Here is a 27,543-nt window from a genome sequence, read left to right as displayed (position 1 = left end):
TTCAGTTACATGCCTGTCAGTGACAGTCATTGTTCCCTGCAACTCAAATTAGGCAATTTTCCCATCTGTCAGCCAAAAGCTAAATGCCTTTCAGCTCTCTGCTACACTACAGCCTGCTGCAGACTGCCATAGTGGAAACAGAACTAAATAGCATGCAAGCATTTACCATTTATTCACCCGGAATATGACTAACAATATTTCAACTAATTACATGTACCTAATTAAATAAACACACTTGGAAAAAGCTCGCTTTGAGGATGGATTGGACTGTAGTTAACGTCAACAGTCTCCTACACCGACTCAGGACTACTTTTACCTCTGATCATCATCACTGTACCCGCAACATCGTATATCTGCAACAAGAGGACATTCGGTGCAACCCAGATGAGGATGGGTTCCCTCTTGAGTCTGGTTCCTCTTAAGGTTTCTTCCTTATGCCATCTCAGAGAGTTTTTCCTTACCACAGTCACCACTAGCTCGCTCATCAGGGACAAACTTACTTATAAAGAACATATTCACTTTTAATCACCACATTATCTGTGTAAAGCTGCTTTGAGACAATGTTCATTGTTAAAAGCGCTATACAAATAAAAATGAATTGAATTGAAAAAGAACTGTCTTTATTCAGATAAAAATAAATACTATTACAAGCAAAATATATCTTTGTTCCCCACATTATTCAATATCTCATTTACATAATTAAGATCATTTAAAGAATCCATATATTATACAAATGCCTGAAGTAATACATCAACGAAACCTAAAAAACTGTTCATTTCACTGTGTAAAATGTGAAGCAAAGATTTTTGCAATTCGTTTTGTTTCTTCTCTCTTTGCTGATGGTGGAGGAACACTGGGCTTGGGCCGAGTCGATCTGTTATATGTAGACTCAGATTTTCCAGAACCCTAAAAAAAAAAAAAAAAAAACACCACATGCATGCAGCTTACAATTCCAACATGTCCAATGTAAAATCTTTTTTAAAGGCATGCATCAGCTTGGGCAAAGTGTTTAATAGAGAAGAAACACAGCAGCACTTACAGGATCAGTGGAAGTCGAGGGGAAAACAGGAGCTAAGCGCAGTACTCTCATGGATGCCTCCAAGTGATGCGATGGGAGAAAGAAGTTTGGAATCTCTACAGCATCACAGCTAGATGAATGTTGGTTAAGGTGTAAGCAGAAGGCAAATTATAGCACTTCTTTGTTCTGGGGGTTGACTTTAGGAATCAAAAAACAGACAGCAATATTATTAAGTTTATGCTCTAAAACAGAGAGCCCAGAGGTCCAGATTTTTTTTACATAGCAATTATATTTGCCATTAAGGTCCTAATATTAAGGACGTGACCTATAACAAATACACATGGTGTATTTACCCTGGTGGTTTCATCCTGCATCATATATCCAGCCTTCAGTGTATTCTGAACCTTTTCAATAGTAGGGTTAGTTTAGCAAGTTCTAAATCACCACCATGATTCAGACATATACAAAGATAAACACATTCACTTGATGCACATCTTCATGACTATAAAACATGTAGTCCCATGGGAAAGATTTCAGTCAGTATTACAAGCAAAAAGGATACAGTTTCGCTTTACTTTCATTCTCTTCACTTCCGCTGTTTGCATTTGTTCTAGAGCCAGAGCTAGAGGAAATCGGTGAGTAATCGTCTGTATCTGACGTAGTGTCATGCTGATCTTGATAAGTCTTCTCCCTGGTGTCTTTTGTGGAAATCTCGTTTAAAAAATCCTCTTCATCCTCACACTCCACACAAATATTATGCACAGCTACTGTATCTTCTTCTGCATCTCCCTCTGCATTCTCAGATGATTCAGACCCAGAAGCCGAATCAAAATCATCTACAGTTCTCTGTGGTTTATGGATAGTACCCGGTGGAGATACTGAAGGGTCTCTATTTTTTTGGTGTATGCCATCTTCAGGCTGATCCCTTGCCTCAAAACTCTCTGAAGAGCCAAGATCAGTTTCAGACAGCACGGTAGTCCAGGGGCTCGTCCTGTCTGTGGCTGAAGTGATGTCATTGAGCGGCCGAGGCTCTATCAGTGTCTCCTCAAACTCGTCGTTATCTTCTTCATCCACATCTTCTTCTCCTTTCTCCCCATCCTCACTCAAGAGAAAGTCCTGGTGAAGTTTCTCATTCGTATGATTAGCTTCATTAAGAGGACTGAGGGGTGAGATGTCCTCTAGCTTTGCTTCTGAGGCTTTTTTATTGAAGTTCTCTGCCTCACAGTTCTCTGACCCTGTTAGTGTTGAACATTCCACATTTGAAAAACGACACACTTCAGACTCGGCTGGTGTGGAAGGATTCCTTTGTGTGTTTATGGAGGATTCTTTGTTTTCGTGTTCATTTAGATCTGTAAAAGCATGAACAAATATTTTTATAATGTACAGTTTTAGAAAAAAGTTGTATCTTTGATAAAAGGCTTACTTTTAATGATGTTGTTGACCTCCCCGACAAGTTGGTTGGATTTGAGCAGAAGCTGTTGTGTATCTATTTCTGTATCCCTGTGCACTTCTCTGTTCACAGCTTTTTGACTCTGCTCTCCCAGTACAGAGAACACAGGCGTGGACAACTTGCAGCTGAAGTACATTCGGATATCGTCCAGCTCACTGAGATTTTTCCTGAAAGACCATATAACCAGATTAACAAAATCGTCTTAAGCATAAACTAGGAAAATATTTGTCATAAGTCATCTAAATTATTAATCATAAATAATTTATAACCAGAACAGAAAGATAGCAGATACCTGAGGGCTGAAAAGAGTGCAGAGCTGGAGGGATGCATGTCTGCAGCACAGTTATTCAGCATGGAACTCTCCTTCTCCTGCAGCGTCGTATGGAACTGGCGAACATTGTTCATGTGCTCATCATGATGATCAACCAGGCTAGACCTGAAAATAACAAAGTTAATAAATCAACGTAACAGTGTTAATACCTTATCTTGGTGCAAATAAGCTTCTCACAATATCTTCAGGCTATTCAAGTCAAAATATCTCTTTAAAAGAGGACATGCTTAAGGTAAAAAAATAAAATAAAAATGGCTAAAACACAGAAGCCTCCAGAAGCCCTTTAAAAATAAAATAATTCAAAAAATTGCAATCTTTAAGCTAGAAGCACCTTAAAAATCAAATGCAAAAATTACATACAATAATTCAAATATTTAAGCCAGTTAGCCTACATTTAATTCAAATTTAATCAGAATTAAATTGCTAGCAAACCTATCAATATCCACTCCATGGTCACATCTTAAAATGTATTCATATATTATATTCATTACTATATTATAATACATTATATTGTTATTATGAATATTTTACGTTACTGTATACAGAATTACAAAATGCACCTCTAAAACAGAAACATGACAGTAACTACTACTATTACTACTGCTACAAGTAACAATATAAAATATCATAGTTTTATTAATGACTCGTATCAACTTTCATTTTATATAAGTCATCTTAAAAAAATAACCAATTTCTTTTTTAGATTCGTGCCTTGTAAAAAGCCTTCGTTCCTCCTGTTCAGGAGTGCTGATCCTCTGCTCAGGGAAACGGCTGATGTGACTGGGAAAACTGTTGTACACAGCTCTGGTTTGATAGCATAGTGGCATGGCCCTGAAGAGATGCTGAAACAGAGACAGGAATATGTCTTTATATCTACCAATAGCATCACATATCCTTATTAACAAAGTACCTCTTAGTTATTTCGATTGTGTGTGAAAGACGAGTGAGTGAGTGGAAGGTGGAGCCGGACGGAACGAGCAGTAAGAAACACCTGCAGCTGATGAGACTAATCAGTGCGCTGTTTCTTACTGCTCATTCAGCGCTCCACTCGTCACCTTTAATTATAAAGCATACCTTTCATTTTAAAGCATTCTTACCCAAAAATTCTTTCAGTTTGCAAGGTACATTAAAAATATTTTGAGTAACATACATACACTGGATTCTGTGTTCTCACAGACAGCTTGTCTCTGGGCACGGAGCTCCTGAACACTCTTTAGAGGAGATACAGACACTTTGATCTGGCCTTGACACTGTCCACTTAGGTCTGTAATGTTGTACCAGCCACACACAGACTGAAACCCAGACAGAAGAGGGGACAGGTCCACTGAGGCAAAGCCTATCACACGCTCTATTTCTGTTCAATGGGATACAGAGAAAAAGGAACCATAACTGTAAATATTGAAATTTTAATTTAAGTGAACTTTTTCTTTGAAAACACAGAAAAAGTAAATAAGTTCAGAATTTCTGAGCACAGGTTATACCTCCTTTGTTCCAGACTTTGAACACCAGACACTGCTGTGGATCTAGAAGCAACTCCTTTGACAGCCTGAGAAAAATGTAAGTTGATTAGCCATGCATCATACAGTTAGTTGATTCAGTTGATGTCTGTTTCTGCATGTGTACTGTTATAGTTTACCTGCACTCATGCTGATGATCCCACACAGGGCACTCACTGTCCTGTACTGCATCTGTGCTCACTGTAGCAGGTTCATCAGCTGTTACATAAGACACCCAGCAGCTTGGGAGGCTGTTGCTCCTTTCAGCTAGAGAGCAACATGGAAATAAAAAAATAAAAAAACACAACATTCAGAATGTATTCAGACCAACTTCACTTTTTCCAATTTTGTTATGTTGCAGCTCGATACTACATACATAACAAAACTGAAAGAGTGAAGAGGATCTAATTACTTTCTGAATGCACTGAAAATATGTTGATCCAGCACCCAATAAAAGGAGGCTGCCTAGGTGGTGCACACTTGTGCACTCTCATAAGAAAAGATTGGCCTATTTGGAAGCCTGAATAGATTGTCTTTGAATTGAAGGGGATACCATTTCCCTCTTTCCAGTCCCATAATTCTTTTAACTAAACAATTGTTATGGGTAATCTGGGGATAAAAGGCAATAGCTCACCTTTCAAACTAAGGTGCATCGCTCGCTCTACGCTGACAATTGCAGTAAAGATGTTGTCATTGGTGATCACAGAAGAGTTCAGCCCTGATTTATTTTGTTGTCTATTAGACAGACCACACTGACTCGACTGGATGTCTGGAGTGGGAAATTGTAGTGATGAGTGTCTTCTATTCTCCTCTTCCTCTCCTGAACTGCTCAGCTGAATCTCCTCCTCCATAAATGGTGGGGCCGAGCATTTGTGAGTAATGGATCCTGCTGTCACAGTGATGTGTGCTCTAACAGCAGCTCCACCCAGGTCAGCAGCCGAAGGCTTAAAAAGAGAATAAACACCTACAGAGACATAGAAAACACAAATATTATACTAAGACTATTATACTAAATAAAGAAAATCTGTATTTGTTCTATACATGTGCCAATACATGAAGAGGAGTGCCTATAACTATGTAAGCCATGGAAAATAAAGTGCATAGCATATTCATGAAACTATAAAATATGATTACTGAATCATGCCATAAAAAGTTGTTTTGAGCTGCTTTGAGTCACGCTTCCAAGCCTGTTATAGTCATTCATAGTCTCTGCTGTTTCAGGTTTACTGGGCCAGGACAAGACATTTCCATGCCCCAACTGTAGACAAGAAAAAGCCTTCCTACACTGTGCAAGATATTTATTTGTTTAGTATTTAGTGGGGGGAAAAAAAAGACCCCCCCTGGCTTTTATAATATTTTTGAGAACTTTTGTGTTAACAATTAAAAAAATATATTAAATGGCTTTTATTTTATTAAATAATGCACATTTTCTTAATGAGTTGACTTCATTGTTAAAATCATTGGACCGCACAGCTCCAGATCCAATAGGACCTGCACTTCATGGTTTTGTGTCCCAGATTGTAGTAGAATGCACAATGTTGAAATGGTTTAAGTAATAATGCCTTTTCTGATATATGAGATTTTTGCCATGACTACTTTATGCCTAATGAGTGGAAGCTTAAAGCCTTCTCCATTCCCATTACAACTCAAATGGACAATTCTACCACCCTTCAACTGCTGCTTTTATGAGCACAAGCACTAAAGGTCTCTCTATTTTAACAATAGGACAAAAACATTTATATCTAAAATTGAAGTTTACCCTAAAAATAAATTACTCCACTGTGGATATAATTAATTGGATGAATCCCTTTCTTTTCCTAAGTAGCAAGAAATATTCAATATCCACCCAAAGTAACAGTAATGATTTATCTACTTATTATGGTTTTATAATTCACCCAATTATACCTGTATTAAATGCTCAGTTAAAGATAAATGAAATATACACGTAGCAACAAAAACAATTATTATTATTGTAATATCAGTTTACGTATTTTTTCAAGCTACTAATTAAATAAAAAAAAAAAGTTCACCTCTACAGTAGGCATGTGATAAAATAGGTGTAAGAATACACTAAGTGCAAACCATAATTGTAAATTTTACCATACCACTGATTGTCTGCTTGTGCTTTGAAGTTGTTGTGAGGGCTGAAAGCTCTATAAAGGCAGACCCCACCAGGCGATCCAACTTGTGAGGGCGCATTCGCTTCTCTTTACCAAAGGATACCCAGAGTTGCATTTCTAGCCTCTCCTCTCTCAGGTACCAAAGCAGTGGCTGGCCCCCTCTCAGCTCTATAGTTTTTGTGCCTGTGAATTTCACTGTAGCCATGCCCTCACTCTCTTCACCATCTTCCAATGCTGGATGTCTTAGCTCAGAGCAGAAGGCCTCCTGATCATACAGTTTGTATCTATAGTAACAATAGGTAGATCTCTGAGCTCTGTGTGACCTGGGAGTAACAAAAAATGGACAGGTAGCCAGGCTCTTGGCATAATAATAGAAAATGTCATAGTGCAGACTTTTTCTAAAGTGCCCCCTTTCTCTTCATCCTCCCCATCTTCCTCGCTGTCTCTCTCGATTTCCCAACCCAAGAGCCGTGCTGAACTGAGGACACGCTCCCGGTCTGTGCGATGACTGAAGTTGATAGAGAGCTCAAGTCCTCCGACTGAGGTTAGGCTGTGATGTGAAGACGCACTTGGAGGGAGGGACAGACCATACCAGCCTGATATACCTAAAAGAGCCAACAGGTTTTACTACTGTTATGGTTAAAGATTAAAGATTAATGTTCCTTACTCAGCACATTACTCACCTGTTCTTTTATAAAGGAGTTCACCTAGCCGAATTTTCACTGATCCCAAAATGCTGTCTTCAGAACTTGATGCATTCATCACTGTATTAAAAGATTCGTTTAAAAATCAATGATATTCATGAACATTTTTTATTAGTTTCCAGGTCATGAGCTGAAAAAAATTCTTATCAATATCAATTGTAGAAAAGAGAAGGCTGGAAAATTTACTAGCTGCAATTAACAATTAAACATTCAGAACTCACCAAAAATGATTTTATGTGTTCTTTAAGTGTAATGAATGATGTAGGGGTAGTGTAGTAGCATTAATATTACAATGATTATTTACAAGTGACAACTAGGTCAATGGATATGATTAACCACTCGCAGTTGTTGTTGCTGTCCTGAATTTACTCACCTTTCCGTGTATCTTTATTATAAACTGTGAAAATGGCCAAAGCATCTTGTAGCACCTCAGCTAGACTCACACTCTCTCCACTGTCCCTCTGTACAAGCAGCTGACAGCAGATCTCAGAGTGGTGCTTAAACTCTGGGCAAAAGCTCCTGGCTGCTACACGTGTACTCCTGCTCTCCTTCTCCGGCAGGAATGAGAGCTGCAAAGTGATGAAGGCATTAACTCCGACTTCTGAGTAGTACTGCAATCCAATGGCCCTGTGTGGAGAAACAAATCTGATGGACTGTGGGGAATACAGCCTGGAATTTTATCAGGAAAAATCTGAACAATGGTATTTAAAAACAAAGTAAAACATCCTGATATTCATACTATCTGCCATTAACTTTTATCCACATTACTAATTCCGAGAAACATATATTCTTGTAATTAAGAGTTATAATGCTTCGGTGAGGGTGTAATAAGGACTTAGTAACCTCATAGAGCTCAAGGCAAATAACTCACCGTGCTGCGGCCTGCAGGCCAGTGGCTCTGTGCACCTGCACAACCAGATTCACCACACGTGAAGGCACAATATCACCCTTTAAACTATTACTTCTCATCTGCCGGGTCTTGTACTGAACACTCACATCAAGCAAACCTAAAAGCAAATGCAACTCATATTTTACAAGGTTAGAGATTCTATTAAAAAATATGCGTATGCATCTTATGAATGTTTTTATTAAATCAATTGGAAAGAAAATGTATTTTCATGTGTAAATTACTGTAAAGTAAACTTGAAAAGTTTTTTTTAAACCAACCTATCCATAGTATAAAGTGTATGATCTCACATGCTGATGTAATAGGCTATTGTAATGACATTTACAGGTATATTATAAAGCAAGAAAATCATTAGATTTGCATCGGTGCATTTAGTTTTTATTTATAATTTACACAGCGTCCCATTTATTTTCAAATTTGGACTGTACAAGCAACTAATGCACAAGACAAATAAATCATTATTCTAACGCTGCTGGAGTAAAGTGCTATAAACACTGTACATCTCTAAGTCTATTTATTTTGGTGAACCTAATAATTCAAAGTAAAGAAAATTGAGATTTGAGAGATCCTGAAGTCCATGATTTAAACAGGCTGAGTAAATGTCTACACAGGAGTGTATATTAATGAATGTGTTGAAGAGTACCTGAAGGCTGTGTCTGGACATCAGATGGCTTGTCAGACTGTGGGACAAGTGGAAGACAGAAGTGCTGTGCTTCAGTTTGGCCTTGCTTCTGCATTGTCACCATGGCACACAGCTTGGCCATGGGCAGCAGTCCTTTGGCTACCAGTTGCTCACGAACATTTGGGTAATAATACCTGTAAAAGTGTCATAAGAACAGAACCACCATGTTTGTTTGTTTAGTAAATTGAAGCTATTGGTTATTAAATGAAATGACCACTCACTGGTATTTTTTTCTATAGTAAGCAAAGAAGTAAGCAAAGAGTTATCTTGCAGTTTTTTCTCTGCTTATACACAGCAAATTGTAATTTAGACTGTTTGCTATACGAATTAACACACCATAAGTTTACGCTAAGTATACATACAAATGGACAAAATTATGCAGCTATGTGTTAGTAGCTTCAATTAATGCTCACTGCGATTTTTTTGACAAAAGGTTCGTTGTGTTCTCTGAGTTTTCTGTTCACCACAGTAACAGTAAAGTAGAGTACTGTAGAGTGCTCATTGAAGTAACCACAGATCATACCATGGTCAGCACAAACCAGTCTGGCCATTCTCCTCTGATCTCTGTCATCACCAACATTTTTCAGTCTACAGACCTTTTTCACACCATTTTGTGTAAACACAGACTGTTGTGTGAGAGATTCTGAAAAATTCAAACCAGCCCATCTGGCAAAAACATTCACATTGTCTGGGAACCACCAGCCACGCCTCCCTCCTGCACTCAGCACACTCGCACAGCCTCGCCTTCCTACTAATCACCTTCACCTGTCTCCAATCTACTCTCCCCTTTATAAGGCCCCTCGTTCCCATTTAGTCACCGTCCGATCTACAGTTCGCACTAGAGATCATCCCTGGATTTCCCATGTTACGGATTCTACCCGTTTTCCGGTTTGTGCTTCTGCTGAAGCTCCTGTCTCGTATACTAAGGCAACGCTTATTGACTGTATTCTGGTCTCCGGCTCTTGATCCAAGCGTGACACACATAGTTAAACTCACACATTTTCCCCCATTCCCCAATAATAATAGTAATAATAATAATAATAATAATAATAATAATAAAACTTAAAGCAGCTTCTTTTGCCATATGTAATAAGAATCTTTCCTCCTCTGATCCTGGTCAGTGTTTGTCTTGTTAGTAAAGTGGCCATGGTTTTTCTTGTGAAACAATATAAGCCATGTTTCCTCAAGCTTTTCAATATTGTATTTAATCAGTCCATTTTGGAAACTACACTTTCTATAACGTTATCATACCCAAACACTGCTGTGAACAAAGATGATCTAACTTTTGTCTCTGAAACGTTTATCAGGTGTGTTGATGACTAGAGCAATCCAGCATTCCACCTGAGATCTTTCTTCATACTAATATTTCAACTGAGATATTTTCAGACATATAGAACATAAAGTATAAACAATACATGTATCAGCCAAATATTAGACATTATGGAGAGTGATTACTTAACAGGCTGGTTTGAACATTTTAGAAACTGCTGATCTGGAATTTTAATGCAACACAGGCTATAAAGTTCATACAAAAAACACACATTAAGCAGCAACTCTGCAGGCAGAAAGACCTGTTGACTGAGGTCAGTGGAGATTGTTCAGACTGTTTTAAGCTGACAGGAAGGTTGAGGTGGTTTGAAATGCACTGAAGGTTGAGGTGGTTTGAAATGCATTGAAAACCATTTAAATGTTATTCTTTATAGCGCTTTCAACATGGACATTCACAAACAGATTAACAGAAATCTTGATAGAAATTGTTAATATACAGTATCTACACTAAACAAGTCAGGGCCTTAAGTAGGACCAGACTCAAAAGGAAGCCCATCCTTGTCTATCTATCTACCTATATACTGTGTGTGTGTGTGTGTGTGTGTGTGTGTGTGTGTGTACATATATATATGGGCTTCCTTTTTTATTACTTGTATTTGAATGATTTGCAAAGGGATAATCCAATGTGTTGAAATTAAATAATACCAATAGCAATAACCAACATATAATGTGAAATTATTTTACTTAAAATGTTTAATTTTTTATATTATTAATAATATTATTTTCATTATTATCATTATCATTATTATTATTATTATTATTATTATTATATAATTCCACAGCTATTATTTGAACAAAGTGGGAAGGAACATCTCTTTACCTGCACCATACTTCAAACTGGATTCCTCCTCCATTGCTGAATCCCTGACCGGCCAGAGAGCTGAGCAAGAGTCTCTGCACTGGAACACCAGTAGGTGCCACGAGAATGTGCGTCTCACAGTGACCAAAAGCGGGATCAGGCATACACAGTGTAGTAGCAGTACGGTAAGACTTCAAATCCACATCTAAGTATGAATAAATAAACATGTTTTCTAATAGAAAATAAAACTCTATAAATAAATTAAAATTGACCTTAATTCTGGGTACAACCTCTACAAGACTGACATACACTCACCGGCCACTTTATTAGGTACACCTTACTAGTACCGGGTTGGACCCCTTTGCCTTCAGAACTGCCTTAATCCTTCGTGGCATAGATTCAACAAGGTACTGGAAACATTCCTCAGAGATTTTGGTCCATATTGACATGATAGCATCACGCAGTTGCTGCAGATTTGTCGGCACACATGATGCGAATCTCCCGTTCCACCACATCCTAAAGGTGCTCTATTGGATTGAGGTCTGGTGACTGTGGAGGCCATTTGAGTACAGTGAACTGATTGTCATGTTCAAGAAACCAGTCTGAGATGATTTGCGCTTTATGACATGGCGCGTTATCCTGCTGGAAGTAGCCATCAGAAGATGGGTACACTGTGGTCATAAAGGGATGGACATGGTCAGCAACAATACTCAGGTAGGCTGTGGTGTTGACACGATGCTCAATTGCTACTAATGGGCCCAAAGTGTGCCAAGAAAATATCCCCCATACCATTACACCACCACCACCAGCCTGAACCGTTGATGGATGGATCCATGCTTTCATGTTGTTGACACCAAATTCTGACCCTACCATCGGAATGTCGCAGCAGAAATCGAGACTCATCAGACCAGGCAACGTTTTTCCAATCCTCTATTGTCCGATTTTGGTGAGCCTGTGCAAATTGTAGCCTCAGTTTCCTGTTTTATCTGTCAGGAGTGGCACCCGGTGTGGTCTTCTGCTGCTGTAGCCCATCCGCCTCAAGGTTCGACATGTTGTTCGTTCAGAGATGCTTTTCTGCATACCTCGGTTGTAACGAGTGGTTATTTGAGTTACTGTTGCCTTTCTATCAGCTCGAACCAGTCTGGCCATTCTCCTCTGACCTCTGGCATCAACAAGGCATTTGCGCCCACAGAACTGTCGCTCACTGGATATTTTCTTTTTTTCGGACCATTCTCTGTAAACCCTAGAGATGGTTGTGCGTGAAAATCCAAGTAGATCAGCAGTTTCTGAAATGCTCAGACCATGCCACAACCATGCCACGTTCAAAGTCACTAAAATAACCTTTCTTCGCCATTCTGACGCTCGGTTTGAACTGCAGCAGATCGTCTTGACCATGTCTACATGCCTAAATGCATTGAGTTGCTGCCATGTGATTGGCTGATTAAAAATTTGCGTTAACGAGCAGTTGGACAGGTGTACCTAATAAAGTGGCCGGTGAGTGTACATGATCAGCACACATTAGAATATTTGTTTAACTAAAGCAAGATACAGATGCTTACTGCTTTCCACAATATTTGGGTCGACGTCCTGCCAGTCCTCTTCTTGATGGGGAAATGAGTACTGAATATAACAATCGGCTTCTCCCCAGACAGTAGACTGCAGTGGAGTTAATCCTTTTACTCTCTCAATCCGCACTAAAAACACATGTTCATCTTTAACCTCAGCAGAGGAAGGAACGTTTACCTAAACAAAGAAAAAGTGTACAATTTGTTGCACTGTTATGGGGTTTGCTATTTCTTTTATTTAGTCAACCTTCAAATGTTTTGAAATACCCATCATAGAATATCAATATGTATTACTATAAAATAGCACATTATGCAGTGGCCAAGAAAAACTGACATTTAAATTCTTTAAAGTTTTCCTGGTAAAGCTTTGCACACAATACATCCTCTAACCATGTTTGTGAAGGTTTCATTCAAAGTTCCTAAATAGGCCAAGCAGAGGTTCTTGCTTGAGGAAATAATTCAACTGTAAGTGAAATATTTGGTTTCATGTGAAAAAAACATTACGATTAGTGATTGTTTCATTATTGTAAGTTAAACCAGTAATGACGAATCACAATCCTGACCAATTCAGAATTTACAGTGCATTGCCGCTGGTATCATAAGGGTGTGTATTAGGATCTTACATGAATACCTAAAATCACTCATCCTCTGGACCATGCATGATTATAAACAATTAAAGAAAACAGACCTTTACATCTTCTGTGGGTCTGTGGTCTAGCAAGTGGACTGGTCTGGACTGCTGAGACACAGGACTCAGTTCTTCCTCTCTCATACGCTGTAGAGCACTGATCTGCTGTGACGTCCCCATGGCCAAAAACACCCTCAGGCTTCCACGTGTTCCACCACTAAAAATGTCCACTACAGGCATATAACTGTCCACTGCCACCACTGGATACTGTGCCCGCAGAAGCAACTGGCAAACCTTGGGGTCTCTGTTTAAAAAAAAAAAATACAAAATACTGTTTATTTCAGTGATACAATGAAAAGAAAACCTATAAAGAAATGCCCTAAAAGTACAATCAGAGCAATGGAAGAGATAAAATGCAGTAGTTATAGCCCATATGCTACAGACATTTTTTACAGACTTTTAAGCTTATTGCCATAAAAAAAAAATTCTGGGCCAACCTGAATGACATATAAAATTGGTGTAGAGGGAGTTTGACCAGCCCGAGAAGTTTATCATTATTTGTAGAACTTGCTCTGAGCCAAACCTCTATGACCATCACATTATTCCTCATCCTCTCGAGTAGTTTGGATGTGAGAGGCACCGGTGCCACCTGCAAAACAAACCCACATACACACATTTGCACACATATCAGCAAACGGATGCACCATCTACACTTCCAAATAAATGTATAATTTTCTTTCTTTCTGGAAAATGAAGGATATACCATAGTGCACTTACTTGAATCAAGCTAAATGCTGGGTGCGTCTGACCCCAGCTGACCACAGACCGAGTCGTCTCTTCAGATCCAAAGAGTTTACAGTTTAAGTAGACATTTGGTTGAAAAGGTGCACACTTGAAATCTTTCCCATCAGGCACCATGAGCAAGGTGTGGAACAAAATATCACTCTCTTCCATCTCTGTGCATTGAGCGGGATCATGAAGAAAGTTTTGGGTTCTCTGTGGTGAAACAGACTTGAGCTCTGGCATTAGGATGTTCGAGGATGAAGGAATTGGCATGGATGTAGTGACTCTCTTGTGAGCACTCTTATTAACTTGCAAAAAATCTGAAGTGTCTCCATCATCCGATTGTCCAATAGAGATGTCTGCTTTCAAGGGAGATGTGCGTGCACTTGCTGGTGTTTTCCCTAACCTGCTATTGGAAGCAAGATCTTTCTTGTTTGCAGCTAGTTCAAATGAGACCTAAGGGGAATAAAGAATTAGCTTTACCTATGTACACATATACAGTGCAATATCATCAGTTGAAGAAAATAGATAACGTAAAAAGTGCAAATCATTTAACAATAATTCATACTAGCTTAACAAATCTACAGAGGCAGTGTATAAAGTTATGGAGACAGTGACTGAAAAAAATCTTTATATCAGTAAAAATATTTTGCAAAACTAAACTACTAGGAACAGATTATTTTAAGGTCCTACATAATAATAACAAAACTGTTTGCTACCTTAAGAGGCCCAATGCCCTGACTGGTGAAGTCTCCGTCAAGTCTTTGGACAGGAAGTGAAGTGGTGACACTCAATCGTTCACTCTGAAGCAATGTGCGTAGGGGAAATAGAGCTGTTCCTATTGGAACAGGCTAAAGTAGAAAGAGAGACTCCAGTGAGACTATTGGACCAGTTGACATAATTTACTCTAGAAACATTGAAAGATTACAGATACTCATAATTACTTTCTTTTGTTGACTCTTCCTCAAGTAGATTGTAAAGCTTAAGTTTGTGTCCCACCATTGTTTGATATTAGGGCCACTGAAGTGCACTGAAAACACACTCCGGTGCTGAAATTTTACCACTGGAATAAAGAAAATGAAAAATATATATTCTTTGTACTATTTAATCATCTACACACCACTCTGGTAATAACTCATGTATTTAAAACACTTACCTCCACCCACAACTTTATTGGAGACTACACGTGTGACCTCTACAGGAAGTGCTTTCCCATTATCAGTATTAGCAGATGATAATGGAAAGAGATATTCAACAAAATATGAGCTGGAAAAGGGATACAATAAAAGACTGGTTCAAGTACATAAAGGTAATTATTTGTATCACTACATACTATGTAAGACATTTTTAAAAAATGCTTTGAGCCATACCATTTTTTAGGTACAAGAGGTAGTGGTGGTCTTCCTTTCCCTGGGTGTTTCTTTAACATATTTGAGGTATTGTCCATGGGGATTGATAACTGAATGACTATAACTCTAGCTACATTGATGCTTCCAAGAAGTGAAATCCTATCCACACTTAGCCCAGGAAATAAATTCTTTTGTCCTCTGGGTTGCATGACATCCAAATCTAGCCTTCAAAGGAGCACAGAAAAAAATTAACAAACTCCAAGTAAAAGAAAGACAGAAGTGGGATTAGCAAATGGATGCTGTGAATGAACGTTTATCTAAATGATCACCTGGCATTTGTTTCTAAGGTTTTTTGTTGCTCATGCTCTTCATCTTCTGCACCCAAACAGTCATCATTTACCTGAAACCAGAAAACCCACATAAAACAAAGCGGTCCTGAATTAAAAACATTTTCATAATATGTGCATAATGCATGACTCTATAAGCAGAAAATAAAACCTACTAATCTGGCTATCAGACATTTTTATCTAAAGCAACTAGCAATTTAGTCAGGATATATATCTGAGCAGTGGATGGTTAAAGGCCTTGTTTAAAGCAGCTTGGTGATGCTGAGATTTAAAATGTTTAGACAGTTTAGTAGCTACTGCCAGTGTCTTAACCAGCAGGCTACCACTGCCTACACAGAACTTACTGAAGCCTTGTAGAACAGATTCTCCAGTAGACTCTGGTCAAATTGGGGATCACTGATCTCACTGTCCATAAGTACACTGCTGCAACCAGAGAGAGAGCCTGGAAAAGAACCTTCTCCATCCCACAAGGCAAGAACAGATCCATGAACACTGAAAACAGAGAATTTACAATGTATCACATGTTTGTGTCTTACCTCAAACCCATATCCAAAAGTATGAAAAATAATAAAATTTATAATTTAACATATAACTAACATATAAATAAAGAAACAAAAGTACAAATATTTTCCAATCCCACTGTTTTCTACCTCACAACCTCAACAATTTCTCTGCTGTAATCCACTCATAGTAATACTCATAACTCCTTCTTAACAAGTCGAACAGCATTTGTTGGAACAGTACAAGCCATTAGAAAATCATCTTTCTAAAGGATAATAGTAATTCCCTAACAAACAAAATGTGTAATTTCAGAGAAAAGATTTAGAAGTACCTTACAGAGTAGTTGTGTAGGTCTGATCACATCAAGATATTACAAAAACTTAATAATCATAATAATTAATATTCATTTTATTCTTAACTGTTTGTTGGTCTTTTGATTAGAGGAATAGTGTAATATTATATAAAGAGAGAGTTCAAGGGCTGTTGGGCTTTCATTAAAAGCAAGCTTATAAAGCCTGTTTTACAACAAAAAATGTTGGTACTGTTTATGATAATTGCAGATGTGCTACAGATGCAGTACATGACAACGTGGCTAAGAATATTCCATAATAGAAAAGAAATGGCATTTTCATTACCTTCCCAGAAGGTGATCCACAGCTGTGGCATGTGTGTCTGGTCTGAGGAGTTCATGGTCCTGAGACAAGTTCTGAATATCTGAGTGGAGGGTATCATGCATCGACTGCGCTGATGATAGAATTTGGGGCCTTAAAAATAAAAAAAGAAACACTTTAATCTTACAGGGAGTAGCCATAGTCTGATTGCACTCCAGAATTATTGTCAGTTTAAAAAAACAAATAGAAAATAAACAATAAAAACAAAAATCTAAAGAATCTGTTCAAACAACTAAATATTACTAATATTAGTATTTTATAAATTTATATATATATATATATATATATATATATATATATATATATATATATATATATATTTTTTTTTTTTTTTTAAATAGCAATTATTTAAATATGTGGATATAAAATACGTCTTAAATCTCAATGATGAAGAGATTTTTCCATTTAAAAACTCTTCATCATCATCCAAAAAACATTTAGCAGATTTTTGCTGACCTGAACAAAACATGTAAAGAATATAAAACACAACAGTTTAAAAAATGTATTTAAAAAAAAGAAAAGTTTAATAAAACAGTTTTGTGTCTGGCTCAGGAGCGATAAGCCAAACATTCATCCAAATCACCACAGAAATGGTTAAAAAAAAATACTAAATGGAGAACTCTAGCCTTCTTATGCATTGGAAAAAGAATGCATATTCTTTGCAAGGTAGGTATCACAAAAAAGAATACATTTGTATTAATAAACTTGCTCAACATTTTTCTAAAAAAATGTCAATAATTCTGGAGGGCATTCCATAACGTAAACATGTTAAAAACATGTAGGCATACAGTAAAGGACGAGCTCCAGGGTTATCTGGTGGTAAGTGCAGGGGTGTTTCCTTTAGGCCCATGTTAGAATCAATATCAGACTGCAAAGCAGAAACCACCATGGCATTTCTAAGCTTGCTACCACGCTCAAGAAGAACTAGGAGGGAACAAAACAGAGGTCATTAAATGTATTAAAATTAGAAATTAACTTTATTTTTAATGTATGGAATGCAATGTATGTATGTATGTATATATGTACGTATGTGTGTGTATATATGTACATATACATATACGTATGTACATATATATATATATATATATATATATATATATATATATATATATATATATATATATATATATATATACACACACACACATATATATATATATATATACACACACACACATATACATATATATATATATATATATATATATATATATATATATATATATATATATATATATATATATATATATATATATATATATATATATATATACACACACACACACACACACACACACACACACACACACACACACACACACACACACACACACACACACACACACACATACATACATGCATATGTACATATATCTTGCTTTTAAAGCCTACCAGAAAGCAGGTCCACTGATGCTGAGGGAAGATGTGCATCTGGCTTATCAATTTTCTCCTGCAATATTCCTTTTACTGAAGCTCCTGCTTCAGCATTAAATCGAGTAGAATGTGGTTTTCCCTCTTGAAAGTATAGGTGGTCCTTTCCTCTAATATAAAAAAACATAGCAAAAAAAAAGTTAAACAATTGAATTAAAGAAATGCAAGGTTATTTTTGTACTTAAAGTGAAAAAGACAAATGTAAATGATGTTGATTTAAGCTTAAAACATTATTGTGCTCAAAACAATATTCAAAAAGAAAGTAAAACACACATCGGTGTGCTTCTGGAACTGTCCCCAGGCTCAGACTCATTTCCACTGATTTTTGATGGAGGTGGAAGCAGCATGTTTTGGTCCGATATGAGTCCCAGAGTAGAAGCTGCTGTGCCATTGCTCATGTCTACAGTTGGTACTGAGCTACTGCTTTCATAGGTTTCAGTCAGTGGCTCTAATACCAGTGTGGCCTATTGTGAGAAAAGAAAGTAAAAACACTTTACAATACAGGCATTGTAATCTGCTAATTTTGGCCAAAGGCACTCAGTAATTATGAATCATTTACATGTTAAAAAAAAAATAAATAATAATAATAATAATACACTATATGGCCAAATGTATGTGTATAACTAGCCAGGATACCCCTTTGAGCTTTCACCTGCACTCTACACAAAATCAGAAGTGAACAATTGTCTTATTGTCTAATTGTGCTAGGCTTTATCTCCTAGAGCCTGACCAGACTAATGTTCTTATATCAGAATGGACTCATTTCAAACTTTAGTGCAGTGGTTTTTAAAAGTGTGGAGCGCACCCCTCTAGTGGGGAATAAAGGCATGACAGGTGGGGTTCAACGAACAGCAGGATTTATAAAATGTATTTTTCTATTCTTTATTAATCTTCATTCATGTTATTCTCTATTAAAAATAAAGTTGATACACTCAAACCAACTACAAACAAACAATTTATTTATTTATAAGTAAATGTAATCAACATTAGTTAGTCAAGTCAAGTTTATTTACAGTGAGGAAAATAAGTATTTGAACACCCTGCTATTTTGCAAGTTCTCCCACTTAGAAATCATGGAGGGGTCTGAAATTGTCATCGTAGGTGCATGTCCACTGTGAGAGACATAATCTAAAAAAAAAAATACAGAAATCACAATATATAATTTTTTAACTATTTATTTGTATAATACAGCTGCAAATAAGTATTTGAACACCTGAGAAAGTCAATGTTAATATTTGGTACAGTAGCCTTTGTTTGCAATTACAGAGGTCAAACGTTTCCTGTAGTTTTTCACCAGGTTTGCACACACTGCAGGAGGGATTTTGGCCCACTCCTCCACACAGATCTTCTCTAGATCAGTCAGGTTTCTGGCCTGTCGCTGAGAAACACGGAGTTTGAGCTCCCTCCAAAGATTCTCTATTGGGTTTAGGTCTGGAGACTGGCTAGGCCATGCCAGAACCTTGATATGCTTCTTACAGAGCCACTCCTTGGTTATCCTGGCTGTGTGCTTGGTCATTGTCATGTTGGAAGACCCAGCCTCGACCCATCTTCAATGCTCTAACTGAGGGAAGGAGGTTGTTCCCCAAAATCTCGCAATACATGGCCCCGGTCATCCTCTCCTTAATACAGTGCAGTCGCCCTGTCCCATGTGCAGAAAAACACCCCCAAAGCATGATGCTACCACCCCCATGCTTCACAGTAGGGATGGTGTTCTTGGGATGGTACTCATCATTCTTCTTCCTCCAAACACATTTAGTGGAATTATGACCCAAAAGTTCTATTTTGGTCTCATCTGACCACATGACTTTCTCCCATGACTCCTCTGGATCATCCAAATGGTCATTGGCAAACTTAAGACGTGCCTGGACATGTGCTGGTTTAAGCAGGGGAACCTTCCGTGCCATGCATGATTTCAAACCATGACGTCTTAGTGTATTACCAACAGTAACCTTGGAAACGGTGGTCCCAGCTCTTTTCAGGTCATTGACCAGCTCCTCCTGTGTAGTTCTGGGCTGATTTCTCACCTTCCTTAGGATCATTGAGACCCCACGGTGAGATCTTGCATGGAGCCCCAGTCCGAGGGAGATTGACAGTCATGTTTAGCTTCTTCCATTTTCTAATGATTGCTCCAACAGTGGACCTTTTTCACCAAGTTGCTTGGCAATTTCCCGTAGCCCTTTCCAGCCTTGTGGAGGTGTACAATTTTGTCTCTAGTGTCTTTGGACAGCTCTTTGGTCTTGGCCATGTTAGTAGTTGGATTCTTACTGATTGTATGGGGTGGACAGGTGTCTTTATGCAGCTAACGGCCTCAAACAGGTGCATCTAATTTAGGATAATAAATGTAGTGGAGGTGGACATTTTAAAGGCAGACTAACAGGTCTTTGAGGGTCAGAATTCTAGCTGATAGACAGGTGTTTAAATACTTATTTGCAGCTGTATCATACAAATAAATAGTTTAAAAATCATATATTGTGATTTCTGGATTTTTTTTTTTTAGATTACGTCTCTCACAGTGGACATGCACCTACGATGACAATTTCAGACCCCTCCATGATTTCTAAGTGGGAGAACTTGCAAAATAGCAGGGTGTTCAAATACTTATTTTCCTCACTGTATATAGCGCTTTTCACAACAGACATTGCCTCAAAGCAGCTTTACAGAAATCAACAGTTAAGGTGAATGGTGTGTGTTTATCCCTGATGAGCAGCTATGGCGACTTTGGCAAGGAAAAACTCCCTTTAGATGTTATGAGGAAGAAACCTTGAGAGGAACCAGACTCAAAAGGGGGAACCCATCCTCATTTGGGTCCTAGCTCATAAAGCTAGGTAACACAACTACATTTTTTTTTCTTTATTTTTGAACTTGATGTTATTTAATGTTATTGATTTAGAACTTAATATTTCAACTTGCTTGGAAGCTGGGGTCAGAGTGCAGGGTCAGCCATGATATGGTGCCCCTGGTACACAAAAGGTAAAGGGCCTTGCTCAAGGGCCCAAGAGTGGCATCTTAGCGATAAAGGGCTTGAACCCCCTACCTTATGATCAGTAGATCAGCACCTTAACCACAGAGCTACCACTCAAAATCCCCCCCCCTCTAAATGGCAGAAAAAAAATTAAAGAACCTCTGCTCTAGTGGAAAGCCTTCCTAGAAGAGTGGAGGAGACTGAATCCATATTAGAATAGAAAGAGGAGACTGACTCCATATTCATTTATGTGGTTCTAAAATGGGATATTCAACAAGCACCTGTTCAGGTCTCCACATGGTTTGACCTGATAGTGTATGAAGTAGAGATGATCTGATATGTTACCCACCTGTAGCTCACCAAGTTTTTCAGACATTGGAGACACAAGTGTAAAAGATCCATTAATAGAATGAGATAGAGACAATTTAGCAATCCCTGGTATTTGAACTCGTGCTATGGGTAAGTGATCAGGCTTTGTAAGCACATCCATCACCAGTGAGCCCATATCTGTGAAAAACATGTCACATAAAAGTAATGCCCAAGTGAACAGAAAACAGAACTAAATCAGAAAAAGCTAATTGTAGTAAAAAAAAAGAAAAAACTATTTGTGCTGTATGTTTAATCAGCTGTATTAAACTGTATTACAAATATCTTATTACTAATATTACAAACAATACTGCCTAAAAAGTATACATCTTTCAGCATTCAGTGTTGCATAGATATTCATTTGGACGATATTACCTGTTAGATATGAAGTAAACTGCTTTGGGCCACAACGAACTGGAAATCTTGTTGTGGATTTCACATCTTTTTCCCTATCTAGGGATCCATCTCGTGGACAAAACACAGTGCCACTGGTTGTCTCACCCCACCATCGTAATCGGATCAGGGTCAGTGGTGGTGGTTTAGCTACGGTCCACAGCACTCTGCTTACCGTGACTCTGAGGAAACATCGCACATGACCCTCCACGAGAGGAGGAAGGCTTGTCGAAGGGGACACATCACTGATAACTGGCAAAGGAAAAAAAAAGTGTATTCAGTAGACTATTGCAAAATACAGAAACAGCAGAAGAATTTACGCTGTAGTTGGTGGTGTACTTACTTATGCAACAACCCATGAATAATGTAATTGAAAGACAACTAATTGAAAGATTTTTTTGTTGTTTACTAAAAAAAATAAAAGTCCACAGCTCCTCTACTGTGTGTATATACAGTATATGTATCCACCTAGTGTACTTTTATTTATTCATTTGCAGCTACAAGTCAGTAGGACATTGTGCATATGCTATTATATACACATACTGTATATATGTATATTTGAGTGCATTTTCTTTATTATTATTAAACTCAGTGGTGGACAATAACGAATTTGTTACTGTACTTAAGTAGTTTTTTCACGTATCTGTACTTTACTTAACTATTTCCGTTTGGGGAGACTTTTACTTTAACGTGACTACATTTCAAAGTCAAATATTTAACTTTTTACTCAAATACATTTTGCAAAACCAGACGTTTGTTTTTATTTAAGTGGATTCAAGCCTTGAATCAGAGTAGAGCGTGCGCTCTGTTATGAACTTGTTTTGATAGCCACTTGACGGTGGTGAATTTAGGAGACATGGGTAGCATCTAGGGAGGCATCTTTCCGGTTAGGCGGCACACGGTTTTGTCCACACAAAATTAATAAATCAATAAATTAATATTTTTCATTTATTTATTTATTTACCGCTCATTTGCACAAACCGGTTCAATACTATTTCATGTCACGGTCAATGAACCTGGTCGGGACTCGGAGTGCGCTCATCGCCTGGAGAAGAGCCTTTACATATACACTCAGAGAGGAGAGGTGGGGTTTGGTGATGTCAGAGGTGGGTTTAAACTGTTCTTTCATGGTGTGGATGGAAAGAAAAATGGTGTAGGGGTGATTCTGAAGTACAGTAAGAGTATAGTGGAGGTGAAGAGAGTTTCTGATAGGGTGATGATCGTGAAGCTGGAAATAGAAGGTGTGATGATCAATGTCATCAGTGCTTATGCTCCACAAGTGGGCTGTGAGATGAAGGAGAAGAAAAAAATCTGAAGTGAGTTGGATTAAGTGGTAGAAGGTGTACCTAGAAATGAAAAATTGGTGATTGGGGCAGATTTAAATGGACATGTTGGGAACAGAGGTGATGAGGAGGTGATGGGTAGGTATGGCCTTTAAGGAGAGAATGTGGAAGGGCAGATGGTGGTAGATTTTGCTAAAAGGATGGAAATGGCAGTGGTAAATAGTTATTTTAAGAAGGAGGATTGTAGTGTGATGTATAAGAGTGGAGGAAAGTGCACACAGGTGGACTATGTTCTATGTAGGAGAACCTGAAGGATGGTGATCTGTAGGATGGTTTTGGAGGTGAAGAAGAAGAGGAAGAGAGTGAGGACTGAAAGAAGAAGAAGATGGAGGAGATGGGAAATGCCAAAAGAAGAAGAAGTTTATTATAATGTGTGTAGCTCGCAACAGTTACAACCTAACTAGTCTGGTTGGATTGTAGTTAAACTAGAACTTATTGATTTGGTTACCTTTAACTGAGGTGATGTCATAAAGGATTATTTATCATTTAAGAGTAATAAATGATAGAAGAAACTCCTGATTCTAACCTGACGCAGCACCTTTGGCCTTATTTGTGCGATTATTTTGAAGTCATTGAAAAGAAGGTTGTAGGATCATGATCATTTTAATAGATGATTAATATCATTCTATTAAAAGACTGATCAATTTATCTTTATATTTTATCTTGTGATAAAAATCATACCTTTAGAAAATCAAATATTAAATGTAAAACACACACACACACACACACACACACACACACACACACACACCAATTTCACACAATTTATAAATAAATTGGTAAAAACAATACAAAACTATACAAATGACAACTTGTACCCAATGCATATTTTTTAAAATTCGATGCATCATATCCGAACTTTTTTGCTGACGTAGCAAACCAGTAAATCTTACCATCCCTAATGTGTGTGTGTGTATATATATATTGCTATTTTATATATATATATATATATATATATATATATATATATATATATATATATATATATATATATCTTATTTGCTGCACTTGAGGATACATTTTTACAAGTTTTTGAGATTATTCAAACTTTGACTGGTACTATACACACACACACACACACACACACACACACTTTATAAACAGACAGACAGACAGACAGACACACACACACACACACACACATTAGGGATGGTAGGATTTACTGATTCGGTACATCGGCAACGTGTGTGTGTGTGTGTGTGTATATAAAGCTTTGTGAGGTACAGTATATCGATCTTATTCATTTGATTCTCCTGTTGAAGTGCAGCTCAGTGTGAGTCGCTATCAGCTGTCACAGACTCACACTTCTGCATCAATGTGCCGAACGGGAAAGTCAAATAAAAGCTAAAATGCTAGTATACATGTTTCTAATTTGCTGTTTATCTTGCTATGCTTAAACACATGGATGCAGCATTATTATTTCAAATATTAATTAATTTTTGCATTTCTTTTGATAATCTAGCAGATCAGCCTCTTTTGGTCTGGGGTCAGCAATGTCACTAAACTAACATAATGCACTATAATGTTACAGAAGCCTGGATTTGATATAAAGTTCAGATTTATCCGGAGTCTGATTCGGTTTGTTAATATTTGGATGGTAAACGGTTTAACGATCAACTGTCAACAAAGCTCAGTTTCTCTTCATCCCTGCGCCGCTCTGACCTACCTTTCTTTCTTTTCCCTGCAGACTTAGTGGGTTTTAATCTTTTGTTCTTCATCCCTTCTTCAGTTTATAAATATTAAGTTTCAGGTTATCATACTCCTTTGACCAATTCTGTTTACATAATGCAACTCAGCAACGAAACTACCGCTTTCTACTTATTCTACTGTCGGTGGGAGACAATCCGTTCTCTCTCGTTACCGCCACTTAGAGGCAGGAGCGGGAATTAACACTAAACCAAAACCAGTACAGAATAAACATCTTCACTTTAACATTGAATACTGAATTTTTATTCATGTATTACACAATAATATGTATGTCTGATTGATTTTTAATGTACATATCGATCGTTTTAAATGTTCCATCATCTATGCTACAAATAATACACTTGATTCAAGTTTAAGTGTCCAGCACAGAGCCATCACCTCAACCACAATAAACAGATTCGGGATGAACTGGAATGCTGACTGAGCTCCAGGCTTCCTCCCCCAACATTACGGCATGACCTAACTAACTCTATCCAAATGAGAAAAAACCCACAATCACATGCCATCTACAAACCTGATTCCAAAAAAAGTTGGGACACTGTACAAATTGTGAATAAAAAAGGAATGCAATGATGTGGAAGTTTCAAATTTCAATATTTTATTTAGAATACAAAATAGATGACATATTAAATGTTTAAACTGAGAAAATGTATAATTTTAAGGGAAAAATACGTTGATTTTAAATTTCATGGCATCAACACATCTCAAAAAATTTGGGACAAGGCCATGTTTACCACTGTGTGGCATCCCCTCTTCTTTTTATAACAGTCTGCAAATGTCTGGGGACTGAGGAGACAAGTTGCTCAAGTTTAGGAATAGGAATGTTGTCCCATTCTTGTCTAATACAGGCTTCTAGTTGCTCAACTGTCTTAGGTCTTCTTTGTCGCATCTTCCTCTTTATGATGCGCCAAATGTTTTCTATGGGTGAAAGATCTGGACTGCAGGCTGGCCATTTCAGTACCCAGATCCTTCTTCTACGCAGCCATGATGCAGTATGTGGTCTGGCATTGTCATGTTGGAAAATGCAAGGTCTTCCCTGAAAGAGACGACGTCTGGATGGGAGCATCTGTTGTTATAGAACTTGGATATACCTTTCAGCATTGATGGTGCCTTTCCAGATGTGTAAGCTGCCCATGCAACACGCACTCATGCAACCCCATACCATCAGAGATGCAGGCTTCTGAACTGAGCGCTGATAACAACTTGGGTTGTCCTTATCCTCTTTAGTCCGGATGACATGGCGTCCCAGTTTTCCAAAAAGAACTTAAAATTTTGATTCGTCTGACCACAGAACAGTTTTCCACTTTGCCACAGTCCATTTTAAATGAGCCTTGTTCCAGAGAAAATGCCTGCGCTTCTGTATCATGTTTAGATATTACTTCTTTTTTGACCTATAGAGTTTTAGCCGGCAACGGCGAATGGCACGGTGGATTGTGTTCACCGACAAGGTTTTCTGGAAGTATTCCTGAACCCATGTTGTGATTTCCATTACAGTAGAATTCCTGTATGTGATGCAGTGCCGTCTGAGGGCCCGAAGATCACAGGCATTCAGTATGGTTTTCCGGCCTTGACCTTCACGCACAGAGATTCTCTGAATCTTTGGATGATATTATGCACTGTAGATGATGATAACTTCAAACTCTTTGCAATTTTTCTCTGAGAAACTCCTTTCTGATATTGCTCCACTATTTTTCGCTGCAGCATTGGGGGAATTGGTGATCCTCTGCCCATCTTGACTTCTGAGAGACACTGCCACTCTGAGAGGCTCTTTTTATACCCATTCATGTTGCCAATTGACCTAATAAGTTGCAAATTGGTCCTCCAGCTGTTCCTTATATGTACATTTAACTTTTCCAGCCTCTTATTGCTACCTGTCCCAACTTTTTTGGAATGTGTAGCTCTCATGAAATCCAAAATGAGCCAATATTTGGCATGACATTTTAAAATGTCTCACTTTCAACATTTGATATGTTAGCTATATTCTGTTGTGAATAAAATACAAGTTTATGAGATTTGTAAAATATTGCATTCCTTTTTTATTCACAATTTGTACAGTGTCCCAACTTTTTTGGAATCGGGTTTGTACTTCTACTTCATATATTCTATGTAATATATTATTTATTATATTTGTAAGAGCTTAAATAACAATCTTGCCTTCAGTACAGAACAAATAAAAAGACAAGGTGAGAAAATAACAGCTTTTAATATGTAGCCTCTATTTTACTGAAAAAGTAAACCAAGCAGGTGGGGAAAATCAATACCCCCTTCCTACTTCCACAATTATTTAAAAAAGTAAAAATAAGCAAAGTGTTATTAATGAAATATTTTGTACTAAAAAGTGTGACTTTTAAAACAGACAAACTGTTAAAACAGAATGATTGGGAGTTTGGTGTTCTTGAGAAATCAGGTGTGAGTATATGCCATTCCAAGAACAATGAACATGTTGCTGCTTATCTCCAAACAATTCCTAATTTGATTTCGTATGGTCAGATTGTTTACAAACTAGGAACGATTAAGACTGTTGCTATGTGTGGGCTCGCGTTGCTATATTTTCACCGTCTTTAAGTGATTTAGTAGATATTCTACTTACATAATGTATGATTGTTATCTTGTTATAGGGACACAGTAGCCACAAAGGGGACTTTCCCTCACAATTATGAA

At 37.7% G+C, this 27,543-nt stretch overlaps 1 protein-coding gene across 1 annotated transcript; it reads right to left on the bottom strand.

Annotated features, from left to right (window-relative positions):
- Window positions 1-598: 598 nt before the first annotated feature.
- On the bottom strand, window positions 599-24,987 carry c2cd3 (C2 domain containing 3 centriole elongation regulator). The gene is given in 34 exon segments (XM_046863308.1): window positions 599-906; window positions 1,040-1,148; window positions 1,581-2,367; window positions 2,442-2,635; window positions 2,761-2,904; window positions 3,511-3,641; window positions 3,954-4,153; window positions 4,281-4,345; window positions 4,436-4,562; window positions 4,930-5,259; window positions 6,401-6,727; window positions 6,730-7,020; window positions 7,099-7,179; window positions 7,493-7,746; window positions 7,991-8,126; window positions 8,670-8,842; window positions 10,858-11,041; window positions 12,396-12,579; window positions 13,090-13,333; window positions 13,527-13,678; window positions 13,807-14,268; window positions 14,532-14,663; window positions 14,757-14,875; window positions 14,969-15,078; window positions 15,183-15,386; window positions 15,491-15,561; window positions 15,853-16,000; window positions 16,645-16,773; window positions 17,469-17,604; window positions 18,073-18,221; window positions 18,385-18,575; window positions 21,423-21,580; window positions 21,815-22,084; window positions 24,842-24,987. Coding segments are annotated over 34 exon segments (6,573 nt in total). The 5' UTR covers window positions 24,894-24,987; the 3' UTR covers window positions 599-777.
- Between the last annotated feature and the right edge of the window lie 2,556 nt (window positions 24,988-27,543).

Source organism: Silurus meridionalis, chromosome 12 (genome assembly GCF_014805685.1).
Source record: "Silurus meridionalis isolate SWU-2019-XX chromosome 12, ASM1480568v1, whole genome shotgun sequence".
NCBI classification, from domain to species: domain Eukaryota; kingdom Metazoa; phylum Chordata; class Actinopteri; order Siluriformes; family Siluridae; genus Silurus; species Silurus meridionalis.
Note: the sequence above shows the minus strand (reverse complement) of the source record. Positions and strands in the feature narration are given on the sequence as shown.